General features: G+C 35.3%; 1 protein-coding gene across 3 annotated transcripts in view; it reads left to right on the top strand.

Moving 5' to 3' along the window:
- Window positions 1–20,592, top strand: part of VPS13C (vacuolar protein sorting 13 homolog C) — a 103,282-nt gene that overhangs the window by 66,744 nt on the left and 15,946 nt on the right. For all 3 annotated transcript variants that reach the window (XM_054214145.1, XM_054214143.1, XM_054214142.1), the window contains exons 61-79: window positions 406–570; window positions 925–1,053; window positions 2,553–2,686; window positions 3,069–3,195; window positions 4,643–4,878; window positions 5,205–5,355; window positions 6,341–6,481; window positions 7,571–7,652; window positions 7,763–7,832; window positions 8,675–8,786; window positions 9,799–9,912; window positions 11,280–11,416; window positions 11,680–11,761; window positions 12,154–12,267; window positions 12,520–12,595; window positions 13,243–13,406; window positions 14,567–14,612; window positions 15,629–15,752; window positions 16,475–16,589. In XM_054214145.1, the coding sequence (XP_054070120.1) occupies window positions 406–570; window positions 925–1,053; window positions 2,553–2,686; window positions 3,069–3,195; window positions 4,643–4,878; window positions 5,205–5,355; window positions 6,341–6,481; window positions 7,571–7,652; window positions 7,763–7,832; window positions 8,675–8,786; window positions 9,799–9,912; window positions 11,280–11,416; window positions 11,680–11,761; window positions 12,154–12,267; window positions 12,520–12,595; window positions 13,243–13,406; window positions 14,567–14,612; window positions 15,629–15,752; window positions 16,475–16,589 (2,319 nt within the window). The remainder of the gene's footprint in view (window positions 1–405; window positions 571–924; window positions 1,054–2,552; window positions 2,687–3,068; window positions 3,196–4,642; window positions 4,879–5,204; window positions 5,356–6,340; window positions 6,482–7,570; window positions 7,653–7,762; window positions 7,833–8,674; window positions 8,787–9,798; window positions 9,913–11,279; window positions 11,417–11,679; window positions 11,762–12,153; window positions 12,268–12,519; window positions 12,596–13,242; window positions 13,407–14,566; window positions 14,613–15,628; window positions 15,753–16,474; window positions 16,590–20,592) is intronic.

Below are 20,592 nucleotides of genomic sequence, written 5' to 3'. Positions count from 1 at the left end.
CTTCACTCAGCAGCCTTGTCTAAGACTGCATTTCCACAACCAAGCAAAGAATACAATTTATAATAATATGCAGATATCGGGGAGTCATTTTTCCATATACTCGTTAACTGATATCTGATGGTAAGATCATTTTAGGTTGTCTTGATTTACTGTAACAGGATTCCTGTTGGATTTTTCCCTGCAAATGCTACAGCTACAAAATGCTACAGCTAAAACTCTCTTTAGCATTGCGTTAATTGTTTTGCATAGTTTGCTGGTTCGGTTTTTTTATTACAGATGTTCAGAACAGGAGTGTTGCGTGCTAGCCTTTGTAATTACAGTAATGTTTCCTTTTCTTTTTTTCCATCCTGACTTTTCTCTTAAGTTTGTAGTTGATTGTTTGCTGAAATTGTCCTTGTTCAACAGGTTGGAGTTAGCATCAAAATGAGCAGTTTTAACCTTACCAGGATAGTTACCTTCACTCCATTCTACACAATAGCAAATAAATCTTCTCTGGAACTAGAAGTTGGAGAAATTGGTCCTAATGGCTCGCTTCCAACTAATAAATGGAATTATATCTCAGCTTCAGAGGTAACGTGTCTGTTTTTTTCCTTTGGATGTTCTGGTAGATAAACAACTGGTCTCTAGCTGTCACTTAAGGAAAAAGCAGTTCTCCTATAGAAGCCCTGTAATGTCTGTTGGCAAGACATGGATACTTCACATCTCAGGGCAACTTGAACAGCACAGGTTGCATACATTGGTAAATCAGTCAAGTCTTTCAGTTTAGATAACTTACTAAATGTAGATGAAACGTTCATCAGTAGATACTGGGGTAAGAACCAAGGCATTTGAAATAGTTTTAGTCACGCGAGACTGTGTTAGTGCTGACTTACTATATTGAACATATATGAACTGTTGAAGTCATGCATATTTCTTGTTTTACAGTGTCTTCCATTTTGGCCTGAAAACTCATCTGGTGAACTTTGTGTAAGAGTAGTTGGCTATGAAAGCTCATCCAAACCATTCCTTTATAAAGCCCAGGATAACGGTACTCTGCTGAGGCTGGAAGAATTGGTGAGACTGACTTTGTGTGATGTGTTCTTAATACTCCATTTTAGCTGTATGGTATTAAACTTAGGAAAGTTCGACTCCCCAAGATCATCAAGATTGAAACCTTGTGCCCTACGGTGTTGGTGCACTGCACTTCAATTCTGTTGCATAAAAAAGGTTATGAATCAAGATTGCAACGTTGTTAATCTTTTCTTAGCTGCGTGATGTGGTCAAGTTGGTTTAGTTTTGACAAGTTTATAGGAAGCTGAACAGCTCTATTGCTATTAAATTAAAAACGGTGTACTACACCTCTAACATCCGTTCTTTTGCAGAGGGTATTTCTTAGGTGCCTCCAGTTAGTTTAAATAGTTATCCGAAAATAGGATGTATTTTTTGTTTTCTTGATAAGCTAATATGTGTTGGAGACAGTTAATGGCTAAAACAATTTATGATTCAATTAGTAGAATCTTAATTATTTCAGAACTCACCCTAGCCTAGCATTAGGGAATGTGCATATAAATGTCGCATGTTCAGACAAGTTTTTGCAGATAATACTTATCATAATTAGCTGAAATACAAGTGACCGTGAGGATAATTTAGCTCTCCAAGTTTGTTAAAGCAGTTTGAAAAAATGTTTTTGGAACAAGATGTCATCAGTGATCTGGTGTTATGTTGGTGCACTTAATTAGAATAGTGGGGTTTTTTTCCCCACACTGTTCTAAGATATTAGATGGCTCAGCTTTACAAGACAATCCTTTCTGGTCTTCTATGTAGTGAGGTTTTACTACTACTGCGTAAAGTGCTAAATATGATTTCTTGCATCCCTCTGATGTGAGCTGGAGAATTTAGGATCATCTTTTTCAAAGGTAGCTATGTCCCCTCCCATCTCTTCTCCAGACCTTAGAGCATAGCAAAACCATCAATTTATCTTGCTAGACAAGTATTCAAGAAAACTATCTGAAGATATTATCTAAAAGGGAAAGCATGTGGTACCTCCTTTGTATAAGCAAATGAGAAAAATTGTGCTTTATATATCTCAGAAAGATCTTGCAAATATATTGGAAGAAATATCTTGAAAGGCATTAGAAGAAAGACTAATGCTAATACAGTAGTAGTGTATTTGTCATACCTTTAGAAACTTCAGTGCATTTGTCTAGAGTAGCCTTTCAGATTTTTAAGGAGTATGCAGGAAATTGCAGTCTTTATAACTTTAAGTTTTGTAACAAAGTGAAGGTAATGCTTGCCTACACTTTTTACTGAAGTTAAGCAAATAAATTCTTAATGTTATAGTTTGAATATAATTTTTCAATTAAATTAAATCAACAAATAGTTTGTGGATGCTACTGATGTCTGACTTAAGCCAGTGACCGATGTGTTTGAGTTTACTGTTACTAGATAATGCAGAGTTCCTTTTTTTGTTTGTAAGAGGCCGGTGAAAGACTGATCCAAAAATAACAATTTAGTCTGTTCTAACTTGAATTTATGCATAGAACAAATACTGAACTCTCTAACTGTCTCTCCAGAATGGGGGCTTACTGGTAGATGTGAACATTTCTGAGCATTCTACTGTCATAAGCTTTTCGGATTACCATGAGGGAGCTGCTCCAGCTCTCATTGTTAACCACACTCCATGGGACTCTCTCAGATATAAGCAGAGGTATGTGAAAGAAGCAATTCACCATTGTTTTTTTAACAAGGGGGTATCCTTTGTGAAGAAAGTAGTTCTCTTTTACCAGTACAGTACCTTGAAAAACAGGAAAAAAAACCCTTTTCTATATCATATTATTTTACCGAATTATTTTATCTACTTTAAGCAGTCTTCATAGTGGAGACAATAAAGTGGGAGTTTAGATCTTAGTTCCGCAAGAGCTGGAGTACCTACAGCTGGAGTAGTTTGGAGTGGAGAACATAGGCCCTTCACACCTCACCCCAGGAGGCTGGAGGGGTGGAGTATGTAGCACTGATCTGCTTGCACCGCTTCAATCAGTGGTCTTAACCAGAGAAAGCTGTCATTTTGCTCCTTATCTTTTAACCTGCAGTGGCTTACAAGAGGAAATGGAGTTGAAACCAAACCAAGTATGCCTGTTTGCATGGACAGATCCAACTAAAACAAGAAAATTGACTTGGGGCTACTCGCAAAATTTTGGTGAACATGACCTACTTAAGGTAAATTTCAGAAGGGGAGAAGAAAATGCTGAACCAATCTGTAAACTGTAAAAAGATTAAAATTATCTGGGAGAAAGCTTCTTCAGTAACTTTGCATCTGTAAGAGACTTTTGAGCCTACTCTCAAGTAGCAACATTTTAGATTAATATAATTGGAGGATTGGACACAAACTCCAGCCTGTACTTTATCCGTGGTTTCCTTGGATATGAAAGAAGGAGGATAAAGTGTATGAGCTGCGGACATAACTAAATAGTACAGAGGATGAATAATTCACTGATTTTTTTTTTTTTTTTTTCTAGCAGTGTTGCACTGGGCTTAAGTACTTCCCTAAGGATAGAGAAAACCCCTGACTGTTGTGACTCTTGCTTCCTATGGGAAATGCTTGCATGGAGCAGAAAATTCTGAGTTGCTCACTAAGAGTTATTTCTGTGTTTGTAACTCATGCAATGTTAAAATAGGAAAATGTGTGCTGTGGGAGCAAAATAACAATGATCAAGACGGAAAATGAGCGGGGGAAAGAGGGAACCTACAACTAGGGGCAGAGGCAAATCTAGGAAAAGACCAGGCAAGAATTTTCTTAAAGAATGGGGAAGCAAGCATTGATGGAGGAAGAGTTTTCTCACCTAACTGGAACATAGGCTAAACAAAAGTTCTACATGTCTGCCTCTAAATAGCAGCCCTCTTGCACCTTTTAGTAAACTCTGGATTCTTCAGAGATAGCTTGGTTTTTCTGTTGATTAGACAGAGAGCTAAGAAAAGAAAACAGAAAATATTAGTACCTAACAGTAGCGACAGGAAAGCAAGTTTGTTTTTTGGTTATACTGGGAGTGGATTTAGTTTCTCAGAGCTGGACTCTGGCAATTAACCAATTACAGTGTGTTTTACTGTATAAGCACTTCCTTGGGTCACATTTTTTTACACTTAAAAATGTTTTTAGTTTGAAACTGATTTCCTTAGTATAAAATTATGGTTACATTCATGATTATTTTGGGCTTTTGAGAAAAGGGCTTTAACTATCTCGGTTTTGCCTCAAAAATTCACAAATAAGAAATAACAAATAAGAGCAGAGACCTTAATCATTGTCTGCTTTTACTCTTTCGTGGTATATGATTTAATGCTTCCCCCATCACCTATGATTCTAAATCTTTTCTTTTGCTGGTAAGGCCTTTGTTTCCTTATAATTTCCAATATTATTCTCACCCACAAATATTTCTGGAATGCCTACTTTTCAAAAGGAAAAAAAAATCCCAACCCTCAACTTCTTTCCTATGTTGGGATACGAGATGCCACCAAAGCCGTATGATGCAGTAAACTGAACAAACATGAAGAATGCTGAGTTCTAGTTTCTGTGTGTGCCAGTAAACTTGCTTGCTTATAAACACATAGCAATATCATGGATTTACTCCTGTAATATAATTATATACCCTTTTTCCCCCCCCCAATACAGGATGAATGTGGCCAATTCCCTTACAATGCAAATACTCAAATACACTGGGTGTCTTTCCTGGATGGACGCCAACGAGTGCTACTTTTCACAGATGACGTTGCATTAGTTTCTAAAGCACGACAAGCAGAGGAGCTGGAGCAACCTGATCAAGAAATAAACTTGTCAATCCATAGTCTTGGACTTTCTCTTGTTAACAATGAAAATAAAAAAGAAATCTCTTATATAGGAATTACTAGGTAATGCACATGGAAACCTAAATATTCCTTTGAATAATCAAAATTTGATTTAATTTTAATAATAATTTTAGCAATACAGTTGAGTTGAAGGGGACATCTTTCAAATTAAATTAATATAAGTGAAACCTTTTTAAGTAAAACTAAGTTCTGCCTTTATTCCTGTTGTGCAATTTCAATAAGTAGGATTTAATTGCTTCCTTTCTTAGCTTCTATTAAAAAAAAAGTAAACAATGGGTTTTCTTGAGATGATGTCTTTTTATATCAGTTGCAGGAATAAGAAAGGTTTAAGTACTTTTAAATTGTTAACTTTGTTATTTGTCTTGCAGTTCTGGTGTTGTTTGGGAATTCAAACCGAGGCAAAAGTGGAAACCATTTAATCAAAAGCAAATAAACCTGTTGGAACAAGCCTATCAAAAGTATCTTTCTAAGAGTGCTTTCCAAGCTCCAGGCTGGCATAAACTAGATGGCAATACTGAGGTAGGTTTTGAGGTTTCAGTGTTTAAATGATTGGAGAACATAGGCAACAGTTAAAACAGCCTTCTGTTTTGCTGAGTAAAGATAGATGCTTTGTTAAGAGAAACAAACAAAAAGCAAGTTGTTTTTTTTAATAGTTTCACATTTTATGCAGTAGAATATTTGTGTATTGAAATAATACTGAGGCAGTATTGAAGTATTTTCCAGACTTGTATTATGAAGTAAGAATCTCAAAAAATTTTACTTTTGTGTGGTAGAAAAGATTGCTCAGTATCTGCACGTTAGTAATGAACTTACATTCTCATTGATGTAACTTTAAATTCTTTGCAGAAATCTTGGTTTTAACTTTTTAGTAAGCTGCAGGTCCCGTGACTTGATATGAAAAAGGATCCTGTAGCATTCAAAGGCTCTTGAAATTAATTCACTTACCTGAGCTTTTTCAGACAGTAATTATACATACCTGTATTCCACACAGACATTTCAATACATTAAATTTATAAGTAAAACATAGGCATTTTATAGTACAATTATCAGGCTTCTTTTCTATATCATCGTTTCATTTGAAAAACACATATACCCTCAGTTGTAAGAATATTTAGGTATTGTACATTGCAGTAGTGCATTTAAAGTACGTGATATCAAAACCTTGTATCTGTAAGTCATTACATTTGACTCAGAATTAAGGAAAGCTTTTTCCTTTTGCTTCTCCTAACTTAAATGTTTCAGGTTAAGGGTAAAAGCATCAGCTGGGAAAGAATCACCTGCATGTAAATATCTTTAATTATGCCAGTGTATTACACTGGCATATAACTTATGAAGAAAGAGTTACTAATATGACACAGAAGTTCCCACTTGGGACAACTGAAGTTGGAGTGTAATGTGTTTATCAGACTAACTTGTGGTTTTCATTACTTTACATGCGGGTACATAACATTTTATTATTTCTCTAATTAAGCTGTATGGTAGCTCTGCTTTCCTATATTTCCAGGTGAATTTTAGTAAGGTTCCAATGGAAATGCGTCTCCCAGTCAGATGCAACATCCGACGCAACTTCCTGTCAGGAATTCAGGTTGAATTCAAACAGTCACCTCACCAAAGAAGCTTACGGGCTCAATTGTATTGGCTGCAGGTACCATCTTTCATTGTGTTCTATAAACTAAACGGACACTTTAAGGCTTTCATTTTATTCAATTATATGAAGAAGTATCTCCAAATCTTATATATGTGGTGCTCTGCTCACTACGTGAGAGTAGCAGAAGAGCTATGAATGCTCCATTGATGGAAGAGTACTACAGAACTGCCATCCCAGGATTTTGCGAGTGGTATGGGGAAAAAGTCCACAAAATTGTGGGTTAATGTAGAGCAGTGTACTATGATGGAAAGTTTATTTCTAAGGAGAGGTGGTTTAAAACAAACAAAAACCTCAACTTTTTCAAAATTTGTTTACCGTTGTTTGTATACAGTCATGTAACGTATTATTCTAGAGACTGTATCTAGAGGTTCAGAGTTCTTTAGTACAAAAACTACCTGTCTAATGGGAAGTAGATATTAGACATATAAAAACTCAAAAATAGTACGCAATAATATATCTGCGGGAAAGTTTAACACTGAATTAATATGCAACACTTGCACCTGATTAGCATACTCCAGTCAGTACTAATAGTGTTGCTAAATTAACCAATAGAGCGCTTGAGCAGGTACTAGTGAGAAGCGTTTAGTACTAGAGGGAAATGATGGTGAGGAATCATCATCGTTGCTATCTTCATCTCCATTTGCTGTGGTTCAGAGTCCCCCAGGGGAGGGCACTCATTGAGGACCTTGTTGATGCTTTGCCTGACCAGCTGGTGGGGTAGAGTTTTTTCCTCTTTCCTTTTATCTTTCACGTTTTGTTTTTATTTTTGCCTGAAAGTAGTTTTCACTATTACAGTCAATGTAGGCCATCAGCTGCAGATCCTCTAAATGGATCTTTGTGAGTGTGAACCTGTGTAGGCATCCCTTGTGCAACACTTCCAACCGTCTGACCTTCTATAACTAAATAGATAACATTCCAAAATCATATCAGAGTAATCCTCTTCCTCTTTTCTCCTTTGCCCAAAATAAGAATTATGTTGTTCTTGAACACTATCTATAAAGAAGTTTCTCAAGCCTTCTAAAATGAAAATGGTCTTTGATTATAGTGTCATTAAAATATTCCTGCAATTATGCAATAATCTTTTAGGTTGATAATCAGTTACCAGGATCGATGTTTCCTGTTGTATTTCACCCTGTAGCCCCTCCCAAGTCGATTGCTTTGGATTCAGGTAAGAGAAAACCTTTAGCGATATCAGATTTATTCAGCCTTGAAAGTGGTAACTTTGCAATTTATCTTTTTACATATGCTTAGATTTTTTTTAATTTATTTTTTATTTAGAACCTAAACCCTTCATTGACATCAGCATTATCACTAGATTCAACGAATACAGCAAAGTACTGCAGTTCAAGTGAGTTTTAACAGCGTGGTGTAATACAATTTTAGAGATTTAATGCATTTTAGAAGTGAACCTTTATTTTAAAGTTCATGTTTTCTTATCCAAACAGCTCTTGACTTTGGATTGAGGTTTTTAAATATCTCCAGTGAAAAACCATCATTCTAAAAGAAACTTAATTTTAGAAAGTAAGGACTGACCGCATGAAGGGACAGTTATGCATATTCCTTAGTAATCAGAATTACTTCCGTCTTGTACTACAATATCAGAGTTGCATTTCTGCCTGTTTGCTCTACAGTGCTGGATTTATTTGGTGCTCTAACAACAGACAGTTCATGTATTGTGACATGTATGTTCTTTAGTTAATACGTCCGTGTCTTGAGGTTGTGTACTAAAAATGGGACAAAACCGTTACACTGATGGTTTCTAATGCAAGTACCAGTACCCAACTAGTGTGTATATAATCCTTGAGAATGGTGAATTTTAATAAAATAAATCTCCAGTAATATGCCTTTTGGAGAGAGGCAGCTGGGTAATAGGAAGAAAGAAGTTGTTTGGGTAACATTATCCATGGTGCACATGGAATCATAATGTATAGAATATAAGAAATAATTGGTGCTGGTTAATATTTCTAGGTAAATTTTGGAAGTGTTAAGATATGAATAATCACTAGTAATGTAATGTATAGCTTTGTGAGGCTGGCAAGCCCTTCTAACTGTAAATAGGGAGTTGATATTGTAGATCGTCTTAAATCTTAATATGTAACATTGCATAACAAAACTTGAATTATGTAGGGTAAGCATGTGATATTGAAGTTAAACTTCTACAAGCATACACTGTTTGATTTTCCTATTTAGATACTTCATGGTTCTAATCCAGGAAATGGCACTGAAAATTGATCAAGGATTTTTAGGAGCACTTAGTGAACTTTTCACTCCATCTACAGACCCAGAAGCTGAAAGACAAAGGGTAACGTATGAAAGAAACTGATTTTTGCCTGAACAGGGCCTTTATGGTAACAGTGTTGAGATTTTCTCAATGTTTCCATTTAAATGAGTGAATATTGCATTGACAACAGTGAATAAAGGGACATGATAAGATAATTTTCAGTGAATCATTGATATTTCTGTTAAATATTGGCTGTGAGCGTTACTAATTGACAAGCTTGAGTTACTGATACTTGGGTTTGTGTGACTTTTCTGCTCTCTTAGTGTTTCATTGATGACACGATTGTTTCAACTGTGGGTACAAACTTAAGGGTGGTAGATGAAATAAGGTTAGGGTTTATAGAGTGGACTTCTAACTGTCTGTTAGTCTACAGCGTCTTGTCTTTAGAGAACAGAAGGAACAAATTTTCATGGCTCTAAATTAGGTGGATAGTATTCAGAAAGGTGATGTTTGGTTCTAGTATGTGTAGGAGAGTCATACTTACAAGTTGCTTTTTCTTAGACATTATATCTTCAGATGTACTATATAAAAATTCTCATTTTGTGAGGAAATGCAAAACTGAAAAGAACCTCAAGAAGTTAGTTATTTTACTAATATTTCTAAATTAATTTGGAAGTGATATCTTAAGTAATAGAGGAATATAAGGGAATATCAAGTGATATAGCATAAAATGGAAAAGTCACACAAATTGTTGTGTGTTTTGTGTTTGGGGTTTGTTTTGTTTTGTGGTGGTGTTTTGGGTTTTTTGTGTTTTGTTTGGTTTTGTTTTTTTTTTTTTTTTACCCTGGATTATAGAAATGTATTAGCACAGTTATAATGTGTTATACAAAAGTAATTGGTCTGTTTTCAGTTTTGGAGGTGCTAGTTAGTTAACTGTTTTATTATTTTTGTCTGTGTTTATTATTTGTGCTGTTTATTTAATGTATATATTTTTTACCTGTATTTATATATAATATTATTAATTATATTACATATATGCTGATTAGATAAACTTCTGTTCTATTTTTTCTTTTTTTTTTTTTAACAAAACCAGACTAAATTAATTCAGCAAGATGTGGATGCACTTAACACTGAGCTAATGGAGGCTTCCCTAACAGACCTGTCAATGCTCAGCTTCTTTGAGCATTTTCATATTTCTCCAATTAAGGTATGTAATGGAGATACTTTTGGTTAATAAACCACTTGATATCAATGATCTCTTAATTCCTTATAGTAAATACATCCTCAGATCAGCCTTCTGGGTAACTGAGGTCTTTATGCTGTCTTCCTAATGGGGATTTTTTTTTTTAAGTGTTCTCTAGAGCTTAATACTTTGTTGGAAAACTTTCTTAGTTGCCCATCTTGCCTGTGAGTGCAAACAGACCCTTAACCATTGCTAAGTGGGAAGACTCAATGGGTGGAATAATGAAGAGAGCTAGATAAAATGCTGGCCTGAAGGTACCCAAGTAATGGATGATAAATTGTAATAAACACATTTTCATGGGCATGTCTTCATGTCTCTCTTGAATCAGTTAGATTTTTCAGAGCAAGGGAATAAAGACCATCAGTAATTATACATTATTCTGAATCAACAGGCTGCTCCCCTAAGGCTATCAGACTGAAAAAGAATTTGTAGGAGAAAAATTGCTTACTTGTCTTTTTTCACTAAATGTATAAAAGACAGGCATAAAATCCCAATACAGATGCTTAAGTTCTGGCACTTTTTTCAACTTTTTATGTATTTCTCAAGATATCTGTTAGGGTACACTTAGAAAAAAGAAATAACATCTGAGAACCTAATATGCTTGTGCTTATAAACTTATAGGAGTATGAAGCCAGGGAAGACACAAGAGGAACAAGACACTATTGTAATATTTGAACACGATCCTCTAGCTAGTCTAGTTAAAGTTGTTGAAGAAACCGTTACAATTTTAAGTCTCTTGCATCTTTATTTGAAATGCTTAGATGTGCTGTCTGTTCAGTACAGGAAGGGGCGCTTCTTTCCCGTTTTTTTACCTTACTTCAGTGACTCAACTAAATATTCTAAACCACTGGGTAGTGGGAAGACATGAAAATGGCTGTGAGGCTTTTTGAAAAAAAACAGAAAATTGGGACTCTTGAAAAAGTCAAATCATACAGGTTAATTGCTATTACTGCCCTCTTTTAAGCAAGTGGAAGGGAGCAATGTTGGTTATGGTGGTGAACAAGGGAAAAGGAAATTAAGCTCCACCTACTTAACATGTTATTTCTCTCATTGTTTACACTGAAGTTCACAGATGTAAATATAACAAAAGTTAGGGCAATTTGACACTTCTGTATATGGTAATATAAATAAATACATAAGCTAACAAACAAATGCCACTGTGTTCAAGCATGCTTGTTGAAATTGTACAATTCCTCAAAGTGAATAAAAATATGCTTATCACTGTTTTACCACTGGTTTGTTTACATATGCAACACACAACCTGTCTGGTGTGTGTCTCTTTTTTTTTGGGGGGTCTTGATTTGTCTTGTTTACTAATTCTGTCTTGACAGTTGCATTTGAGTCTATCTCTGGCTTCTGGTGGAGAAGCATCAGATAAGGGGGAAGAAATGATAGCTATCCATTCTCTGAATTTGCTGTTGAAGAGTATTGGAGCTACTCTAACAGATGTGGATGATCTTATTTTCAAGTAAGCTAATTAAGATATTTTTAACAAAAAATATTTTTGATAAAGCTACTATACATTTAATGCTTTGGTCCATGGTAAACTTTGCTGACTGACTCTAGTATAAACGTGTACAGCCTTTGGGGAAAAGGAGGAATGGAGGGAAGATGAGATTCGGGCTCCTTTTTAAGAGAATAGGGCTTCGTGACTATCATCTGAAGGAAAAAAAGAACTATTTAGAAGGAGGAAGTCTGTCTATAACTAATATGTGATTACTTGTCTTTCAGACTTGCTTTCTTTGAAATTAAATATCAGTTCTACAAGAGAGACCAACTGATGAAGAGAGCTGTTAGACATTATAGTGAACAAGTAAGCTTATTTAGTCTAGCCTTCGTGTAAAATTCGGAGTATCTAAAAGCTACTAATTTTTTATTTTGTGGCACTGAATCTGGTGGCACATTATGAAAACGTAAATACAAAAGTGTCTTGAAAATGTGTTTTAAGAATTTTAAGTGATTGCTTCTGTTCTTTTTATTTATATTTTTCTTCACCGAAGTATTCTAATGGTTATCCATACATAGACTGAGGCAAAAGATGCAGTTTGTCTTCCTTCTAGTAGGAATACTTAGTTGAGTACCCTTACACCTTACTTAGGTAGTAAATAAAAAAATTTACCAGCCTTGGGTTTTAACATGGAACTATGCATAACAACAGCTAGTAATGCTGTTTTTGTTTTTTTTCTCCCTCCACTCCTTTTTTAGCTCCTGAAACAGATGTATGTTCTTGTGCTTGGGTTAGATGTTCTCGGAAATCCGTTTGGCTTAATCAGAGGCTTGTCTGAGGGAGTTGAGGCTTTCTTCTATGAGCCGTTCCAGGTATGACTTCCTGATTCTTCAACAGTGTATGAGTAGTAGGCTGATTGAATATACTGGTAGGGTTGTAGTTTTGCTGTCACTGTACTCTATACCCTGAACAGTTAAGAAATCAGTAATTTTTTATGTTAACTTTAAAGAAATAACATATTCAAATGGCCTTACTTACATCAATGTAAAGGAATTGCTAATTTTTCTTGAAATAGGTGCATAAACTTATAGTTTTATGCTATTTACAATAAGCTTCATTTTTAGGGGGCTGTTCAAGGACCTGAAGAATTTGCTGAGGGCTTTGTAATTGGTGTCAAAAGTCTTCTTGGACACACAGTGGGTATGTGTCATATCATTACTGTTTTAATAAATTAGGTTAGCTCATGGATTGCATTGAGTTTTTTTTATTATTATTATTATTTTGAGGGAAAAGTTATAGTTTTAAAATATCTACATGGTAATTTTTTGACAAGTATTCAAGTTTGTCAGATGCTGCTGTCAGTATTCATGATACAAATCATTCCTACCTAACTTATTTTGTAGTCTGAGCAATCAAACTGAGACACATTGCATGTATAACCGAATTTGTAACATGCTGTGGATGAATAAGGAAAATCATTGTAATGGTCCTAAAGCGTCTGGAGAAGCCTGAGAGGTGTTCTTAGGACCAGTCACTGTTCCAGTTACCTTAGATTTTTTTTTTTTAACTGTGTGTCACAGTAATTAGAGAGAATATGATTCCATCCAGTATGCTAGATAACACGTACTGAAGCCATTTAACAGGTACATTTTGCTGTATTTATTAAGTTCAGGCCAGATTCCGGAGTCTTCTCATGGAGACAACATGTGGTATTTACTCTGTGTAAATTCACAATATCTAAACTGAATATGAAGGGAAATCACTATGAACTTTGTGGCTTCTTGTGTGTTGTCTGCTGTTAAATTGTGAAAGAACAGTAACTTTTGGTTTCTGCTCTGTTCCATCAGGTGGTGCAGCAGGGGTGGTGTCTAGGATCACTGGTTCTGTTGGAAAAGGCTTGGCTGCCATTACTATGGATAAAGAATTTCAGCAGAAACGGAGAGAGGAAATGGGTCGGCAGCCAAAAGACTTTGGTGACAGCCTGGCCAAAGGAGGAAAAGGCTTGTTACGGGTATGGATTTGAAGTTGAGGGTATGATGTGCCAACTCCTAATCCATGCTTGAAAATTATATGCAAGCAAGTTTATCTTCTTTATCAGTTCATGAACTAAACAAAAGAGACAGACATGCAGTCACTTTATAGGAGACTCAGTAGAGTGGATCAGATTCAGTGTTTAAGGTCGTGTTTTTGGCCAACCTGAGTAATTGAAGGTAAGGTCTCAGAAAGGAAAAATGTAGGAACTAACACAAATTTCTGCTGTGAATTATGTAAATAAACAAATGCTCGTGTTCAACAAATGTGTTATGAAGTGAAAGTATCCGGGCCCTTATTTTACCTCGCAGTCAATTCTGTCATTAAAGTACTACATCAGATTTGAGAGATTTTTCTGAAATGAAAAATCAGGAACGTTTTCTGGTTGCTGAAAGATCACATCTACTTCTAGTTAAAGTGCTAAGTATGAGACAAACCTCGTGTAAACAAGTACTGAGTCATCTATATTAACTGAATGCAGATTATGTCATCTAATAAATTCTATCACTTTCCATTGAAAATAAAAACAGTGAACACATTTCTAAGTAATTGTAAGTAATAAACTTTGTGGGGTTTTTTCTGATACCATTTGCTGAAAATTTGGAAGTTACCTCAGTGGATTTTTATTGCTCTGCCTTGGTGCCATTAAACTACTTGTCCTTTAAAGTCTTTCAGAATGTCATTTGATATTAATTTATCTTGAATACTTGGTATCACTCAGTCATGACTGAATTTTGGAAGCTTCCTGTTAGTACTGAAAGTGAAATAGTGACTTTCTTAATTATTACAGGACTGATTACTGTATAAAAGACTTTTTTGCCTGTATATACATGTATACTGTCTTGCCAGTATAAATGTTTCTTCAGCTATTTTAAGTTTTCCCCCACTTTTCTTTCCCTCAGTTATGATTTTCTTAAAAATTTTTAAAAAAGCAAATTTAAAAAAAAAACAAAAAAACAACAACAAAAAAAACCAACCAAACAAAAAACCATCCAAACAAAAAACCCCAGTGAAACAGTGTTTCCAATATTGAATTTCATTATAAAGTTTTAAAATGAAGGATGAGAGGCAACGTGTTGCCCAGCTGGACTATAGCATTCCTCTTTCTAAGTAGGAACTTAATTATCTTCTTCATTTTAGGGTGTTGTTGGAGGTGTGACGGGCATAATCACGAAACCTGTAGAAGGTAAGCACTAAGGTTGCACAGCAATACTTAAATGGCTTCCCAATACTTTGCAGTTTACTTCGTAATTTTAAGAAATATCAATCTAAATGTGGTGATGCTAAGGCGTAGCAAGATTATTTTTATCTTTCTAATTGAAATGTGACCCTATATGATGATTTACTCAAATATATTTATAGCTGTTATTGACTTACCACATTTTCAGCCTTTGTATAAATTAAGGAATGTTTGTCTTTGTGGCGTATTTTGTTAAGCCTGCTGTAGTACCCAATTAATTGTTTAAAGCCAGAATAAAGATACTAAAAGTAATAAATTAAAAAGTACCAAATTAAAAAGTTTTTGGGACTCCAAAGGTTGGAGAAATCTTAAAAAGCAAGTTTGGTTTTATGCCTGAGATCAGTATTTATTTTTGTGAAGACTGTCACTTTATCAGTATGATAGAGGATGAAAAAATCCAAGACAAAATGCCTCTTATTAAAATTCATGTGAAAGTGATTTAAATGTTGGAAGTTGTTACTGTGTTGTATTTTATAGGTTATTGGCAGATATTTTGAGGTGTAGTCTCTCATTGATGGATGAACACACGTGCTTCTAAACACTGTCTTGGCTCTTGTGTAGTTATGTATCACCAGAAACATGTAATTTTGAGATAGAAATAGTTAATTTCCATTATACTTGTGCATCTTAGAGTCTTCAGATTACTTTGTTATTACTATAAACCTATCAAAACTGATATATTGGCCTACAGTCTAGAAGGAGAGTCTAGTTAACATCTTAGGCTGGTAAGGTGCTAAGTGAACTGCAACATGTCTGAACAGACGGAGAAACAACCTGTGACTTTTCATAGAGAACTTTTTTTTTTTTTAATAAGTGGATTGTACGTAATCTATTTTTGTGGGCTGTTTCCAATACAAAACAGTTCTAATGCAGCCTGGAGCATTAATAGTTTAATTCTGTGTTTTAGTGTCTTCAAGTAAGTCATTAAAACTCTTTCCTTTTCTATTCCCTTTCTTTTAAAGGGGCTAAAAAAGAAGGTGCAGCTGGATTTTTTAAAGGAATTGGAAAGGGGCTTGTAGGAGTGGTGGCCCGCCCAACTGGTGGCATCGTAGATATGGCAAGCAGTACCTTCCAGGGAATTCAAAGGTAAAATGTCAAGAGGAAGTATCGCAATACTCTCTGTATGTTGCATACCAGGTGGTAAAATGGTCCAGTAGTGACACACAGCTATCTGTGTTAAATACAGTATGGAGTAGGATATATGGGCCTGAGAGATGCCTAGTTGCCTGTAAAGAAATCAGTGTATTTTATGATGATCTCTGGAAATTGTTGCTTCAGAATAGATCTTGCAGCGTTGTAGTTCAGGTAAACGATAACTAGTACATTTTCTCCTTTCACTCCCCTGATCAGAAAGTAATTAAAAGATCATGTGTAAATTTGACTTTTGAGGTATGTTTGTGTACTGCTGAATGCAAATATTTAAATGTCATTTAAACTTACTGTAAAAAATAGACCACTGAAATTGTCAGAGAAAAAATTCCCAGTTTGAAATTCAGTTAGCAGTGCACATCGGGGGCTTCTTGTGTTTTAAGGGGACCTTTGGAAGGTGTGTTAATAAACGTGAAAACCTTAGTAAATTATCCATGGATGGGAGTAGACTTCTCCAAGTTATTCTTGTAGCTGTCGAATTGGCTGATGTTACTTTGGATTTATTACTAGCAGTCTGTCTTTACTGTTTACGTCTGTAGGGAACCCTGTGAGTCTAAGTGGGATATGTGGCAAGTGAAAGGGTGACTTTTTAAAGATATACTGGTGAAACTCAGAATTGTAGTAAGCTTACCAGAATACTGTACCACTGTCTATGGCAGGGTGGCAGAATCAACTGAAGAAGTATCTAATCTCCGTCCTCCACGTTTCATTCACGAAGATGGCATCATCCGACCATACGATAGGGTGGAAGCTGAGGGTTATGATTTATTTGAGGTATGACTTGCATTGTAATACAGTTTAAATTCTCTAATCTACTGGGTTCCATAAAGGATTATATTACAAAAAAACTGCCAGGGATCCATGGCAGTTGTCATCTGTCATAAAAGTTTGCCGCAGCCTATTACATAAGGCAAGCATGTAGAGCAGAGAAGACCCAGTGCTTGTAGTAAGCTGAACGTGACAAGGAAACTACAGCATTGCTGTTAAATGATCTTCTGCACATCATGTTCTGTAATTGCTTATCTCATGCTCTGGAAGGAGGTAGTAGGATTAAGAATTATTAGGATTGAGATTTGAATATGTGAAAACAAGAAAAAAATTTTGATGCTCAGTTCTAATGTTTTGCTTAATAACAAAACTGAGGCTGTTTTACAAATTAAGCAACTTCTAAATAGGATGAATAGAGCTTGAATTGTTTGACATGTAATACAACTACTGAAATTCCTTTTTTTTTTGTGGCTGGTGTCTGCGCTTGAAAAAACTGCATGAATTCTCAAAATACCACCTTTTGGTGTTTATTTATATTGTTCTTAATAGCAATGTCATAGCTACCAGCATTGTGTGGAGATTTAGCCTGCGTAAATCTGTGTGTGGCTAACATATGGAGGATGAGTAACAATTATTTTCAAGTCCTAGATTAATCGGAATCCAGTTTAATTTGTATTCCAGCCTTTACATTCTTAAATTTTAACTTAAAATGCTTCTTCTGTTGCTAAAAAGTTAGAGTAATATAATTGTCTGCATTAACATTTCAAGACCAAAACTTGCGTATTTGCTACTTCCTTCTAGATGTTCATCTAACCCTTATTTCCTATTCTATTTCTAATGGTTCTCTTCTTTCTCTTTCTCCCCTTGCATACGCAGCAAGAACTGGAATAACGGAGTAACATTTTCCATATTTCTTCTCTATTTCTGTCACGGTCTTTTATCTGCCTTAAGTATTTAGATTAAGGGCATGATTGCATTTAAATGTCCTCTCCCCATCTTTTCTGTGTAGCAGTTGAATAAAACAGTAGTTCGTGTTGCCCAGGCTAAGAAAACAAACTAACTAACTTGAATAACCATCTTCAGTAAGATTAGATCAATGAATAAGATGAGAAAGACGGGGAGGGTTTGTTTCCTGTATATTTGTTTTTCTAAGGATGCTTAGCTCCTTATTAATGGCAACAACAGAAAGCACTTGGGGGGGGGGGGCGTTGAAATTCATGGTAGGGCAGATACTGAGTTCATTCATTCATTAACGTTCTCTTAGAGCTGGGGCTGTGGATGAAGGGAGAAAGCAACATTTTGATACTTCTGCAAAATTTAAAATATTGATATTGAATGGAATTTTCTTCTGTGAAAATACTTATTGATAATTTCGTGATACAGAAATACTGTTTCTGTATAAATGCGAAGAGAACTTGTATTTGTGGTTTCTATACTTATATTTCACTTATACATCTGCTGAGCCACTATCACTTCAGGTTACCACTACTACTACTTTATGAAATTTTTATCAATTAAAAAATATAACTAGTTCAGTTGACCCTGATCTCATTCACAGAGTCTTCTGGGGCTTTGCTGTTCAACATACGTGAACATACATGCTGTTCAAACTTTCAGCTGTTAACATGAATTTACATATATATATATAAAAAAATGAAATTATATATATTTCTAAATTAAGTAATGCTATAAACTTCATTTCTAATACAATATCTCATAAGTTAACAAGCTAAGCTTAACGAGCTGTTCTCAGCAAGCTGCCTATCATACATGGAAAAAAAAACATTGAGCAGAGACATCTCTGCTGCTAATGCCTTTTTAGAATTTAGTGGTCAATAGTCAGCTGATTTAATTTAAAATTGTTAAAAAAATAAAACGTTTAGTGAATTTTTATTTTAGCTAATCAAGTGAAATTAAGTTCTTGTGATAAGCAAACCAAATTTCTTCATGTAATGAATACAGGGGTTTGGGTTTTTGTTTGTGTTATTTTTGATTTTGTTTGTTTTTTTAACTAACTGATTTTGATTATTATGCTAGAGGTTAGTATGGGGAAAGTTTTGTTTTCTAATGTAAATTACAAGCAAGAGGGGGACAGTGTCTTTACAGGAAATAGGATATTCAACAAGGAAGATGAGTCAGAAAGTGAGTTTTATATGCATTTACAAATTTAATCACAAATGAACCAACTTGGAGGTACTACTGCTGTTCATTTTGACCCAACGTTACAAGTAGCTTAACCAGAATCCTCACCCTCTCATCTGTTTTAACTAACTTTAATGCATGTGTCCCTTTAAAACAAATACACGGTTACAAGGTTGAAACCTTGTAAAGTTGCCTTAAGGAATGGATGCCTCAATACTATCCAGTGGTTGGACAAAAACATGTTTTGCTTAAATACTCACTTGTACGTGAAATATAGACAATGGTAGACATTAGAGCTCAGCTTAGGAGAAGCATGTATGTAGGTCTTAAGACAAGCTACTTTTTTCCACCCAGAAGGTGTTTTTTTGGTGCAGAATGAGGACAGTAGCTAGATGGAGTAGATTGGTTCACTTGGGTAAAGTTGTTTACACATTGCGTTTTCCCAGAAGTGCTGGATCTAATGTATATGGGCTATACAGGGAACTGTTCAGTCAATCCAAAACCTGGAAAGTGAGATTCGATGTCTTGCAGGCCATGTCTCCAGCTCATGCAGTGAGGCTTAGGAGTACAGAATGTGTTTTGTTAAACAAAAACACACAGTACGTATAGCTGGAGAAATCAAAGAGCAAATAGGGCAGCTCTAGGAGAACTGCTTTCCAAGGAATAAGTTCTCGTGAGTTTTAATCTTTGTATGAGTGTTTGTAGTTGATGAGATTTGCTAGAGCAGGTAATGAATGCCTTTGGCCTTGTTAGTCTTTGTCTCTTAATATGCAGGTGTTGCTGCCTGCTCTGGTGAGGAGACTGTCTTCTAACCCCAGCACTTAGGGTCTGACATGATGCAATTCATACATTATTCAGTGTCTATGGCTTTACTTTGTTTCATTTCAGAGTTAAAGCATGGAGCTTTATAAAGAATGCAGAACGCTTCATGAATAATTAAGACATGGTGGTGAGACAGTGTGTGGCAGAGAGAATACTATGCTAGGTTTCAAGAAGCTGCAGATTCTAATTCTGGTTGAGTCACTGTTCTGCTGTGTAAATTTGCACTGGTTCTTTCATTTCCATGTAAAATAAGAATGAGCTGAACTTTAAAGTGCTCTAGTATTCTCATAAAAAGAAAAGCTTTTGATAAAGATGCCTGAATTTTAAGAGTGTGCAGATCATGGAGCAATTTGCATCAAGAGCAACCCCCTTTTTGCATAATGCTACCACCATTGTGCTGACATCTATCAGGTGTATTGAGAATAGCTCTGAGAAATACTGCATCTCTTAGGCACAGAGCTCGGTAGGAACCCTTACTTTAGTAACATATTGCCTGTAAAATCTAAAAATACTATCAGGGTTGTTTCTGAAGTCATGAGAAACAGGCTTTCTCTCGAAAGCTTTGAGTATACATAGAGGAACATGCTTATGAATAAATCTGTTTAAATATGTGGCATGTCTCATTTCTGCATATTCAACAAAAGGATTCAGAATATGGATTGCAGCCTTTGAATTGCAGTCTTACATGGTGGTGGGTTTTGTAATTCTAGAATTTGTACTTGTTTTTAAAATAGCTATGGTTCTGGTATAAAACGTGAGTTCATATTTTGATTTTAGTCCTATGCTGCCATCTTTCTTCTGATGTTTTGAAGAGACTTTGAGATAAGCTAGTCTTTCTGGCATTTTTCTTCCTTTCATGTGTGTTTAACGGTTTCAGAAATTTTTAAGATGGTCAGAAAGTGTTATTTTTTTATAGAAGATGTGGAACATATATTTTTGGCTGGTGGAAAATACTGAATTAAAATGTTTTTCAAAACATCACCTCACTAGGGAGCAAATTTAGGAAAACACTATGCTATTGATTTAAACTCTTGAATATTAATCC

The sequence above is a fragment of the Rissa tridactyla genome, chromosome 9 (assembly GCF_028500815.1).
Source record: "Rissa tridactyla isolate bRisTri1 chromosome 9, bRisTri1.patW.cur.20221130, whole genome shotgun sequence".
In the NCBI taxonomy this organism is placed as follows: Eukaryota; Metazoa; Chordata; class Aves; order Charadriiformes; family Laridae; genus Rissa; species Rissa tridactyla.
Note: the sequence above shows the minus strand (reverse complement) of the source record. Positions and strands in the feature narration are given on the sequence as shown.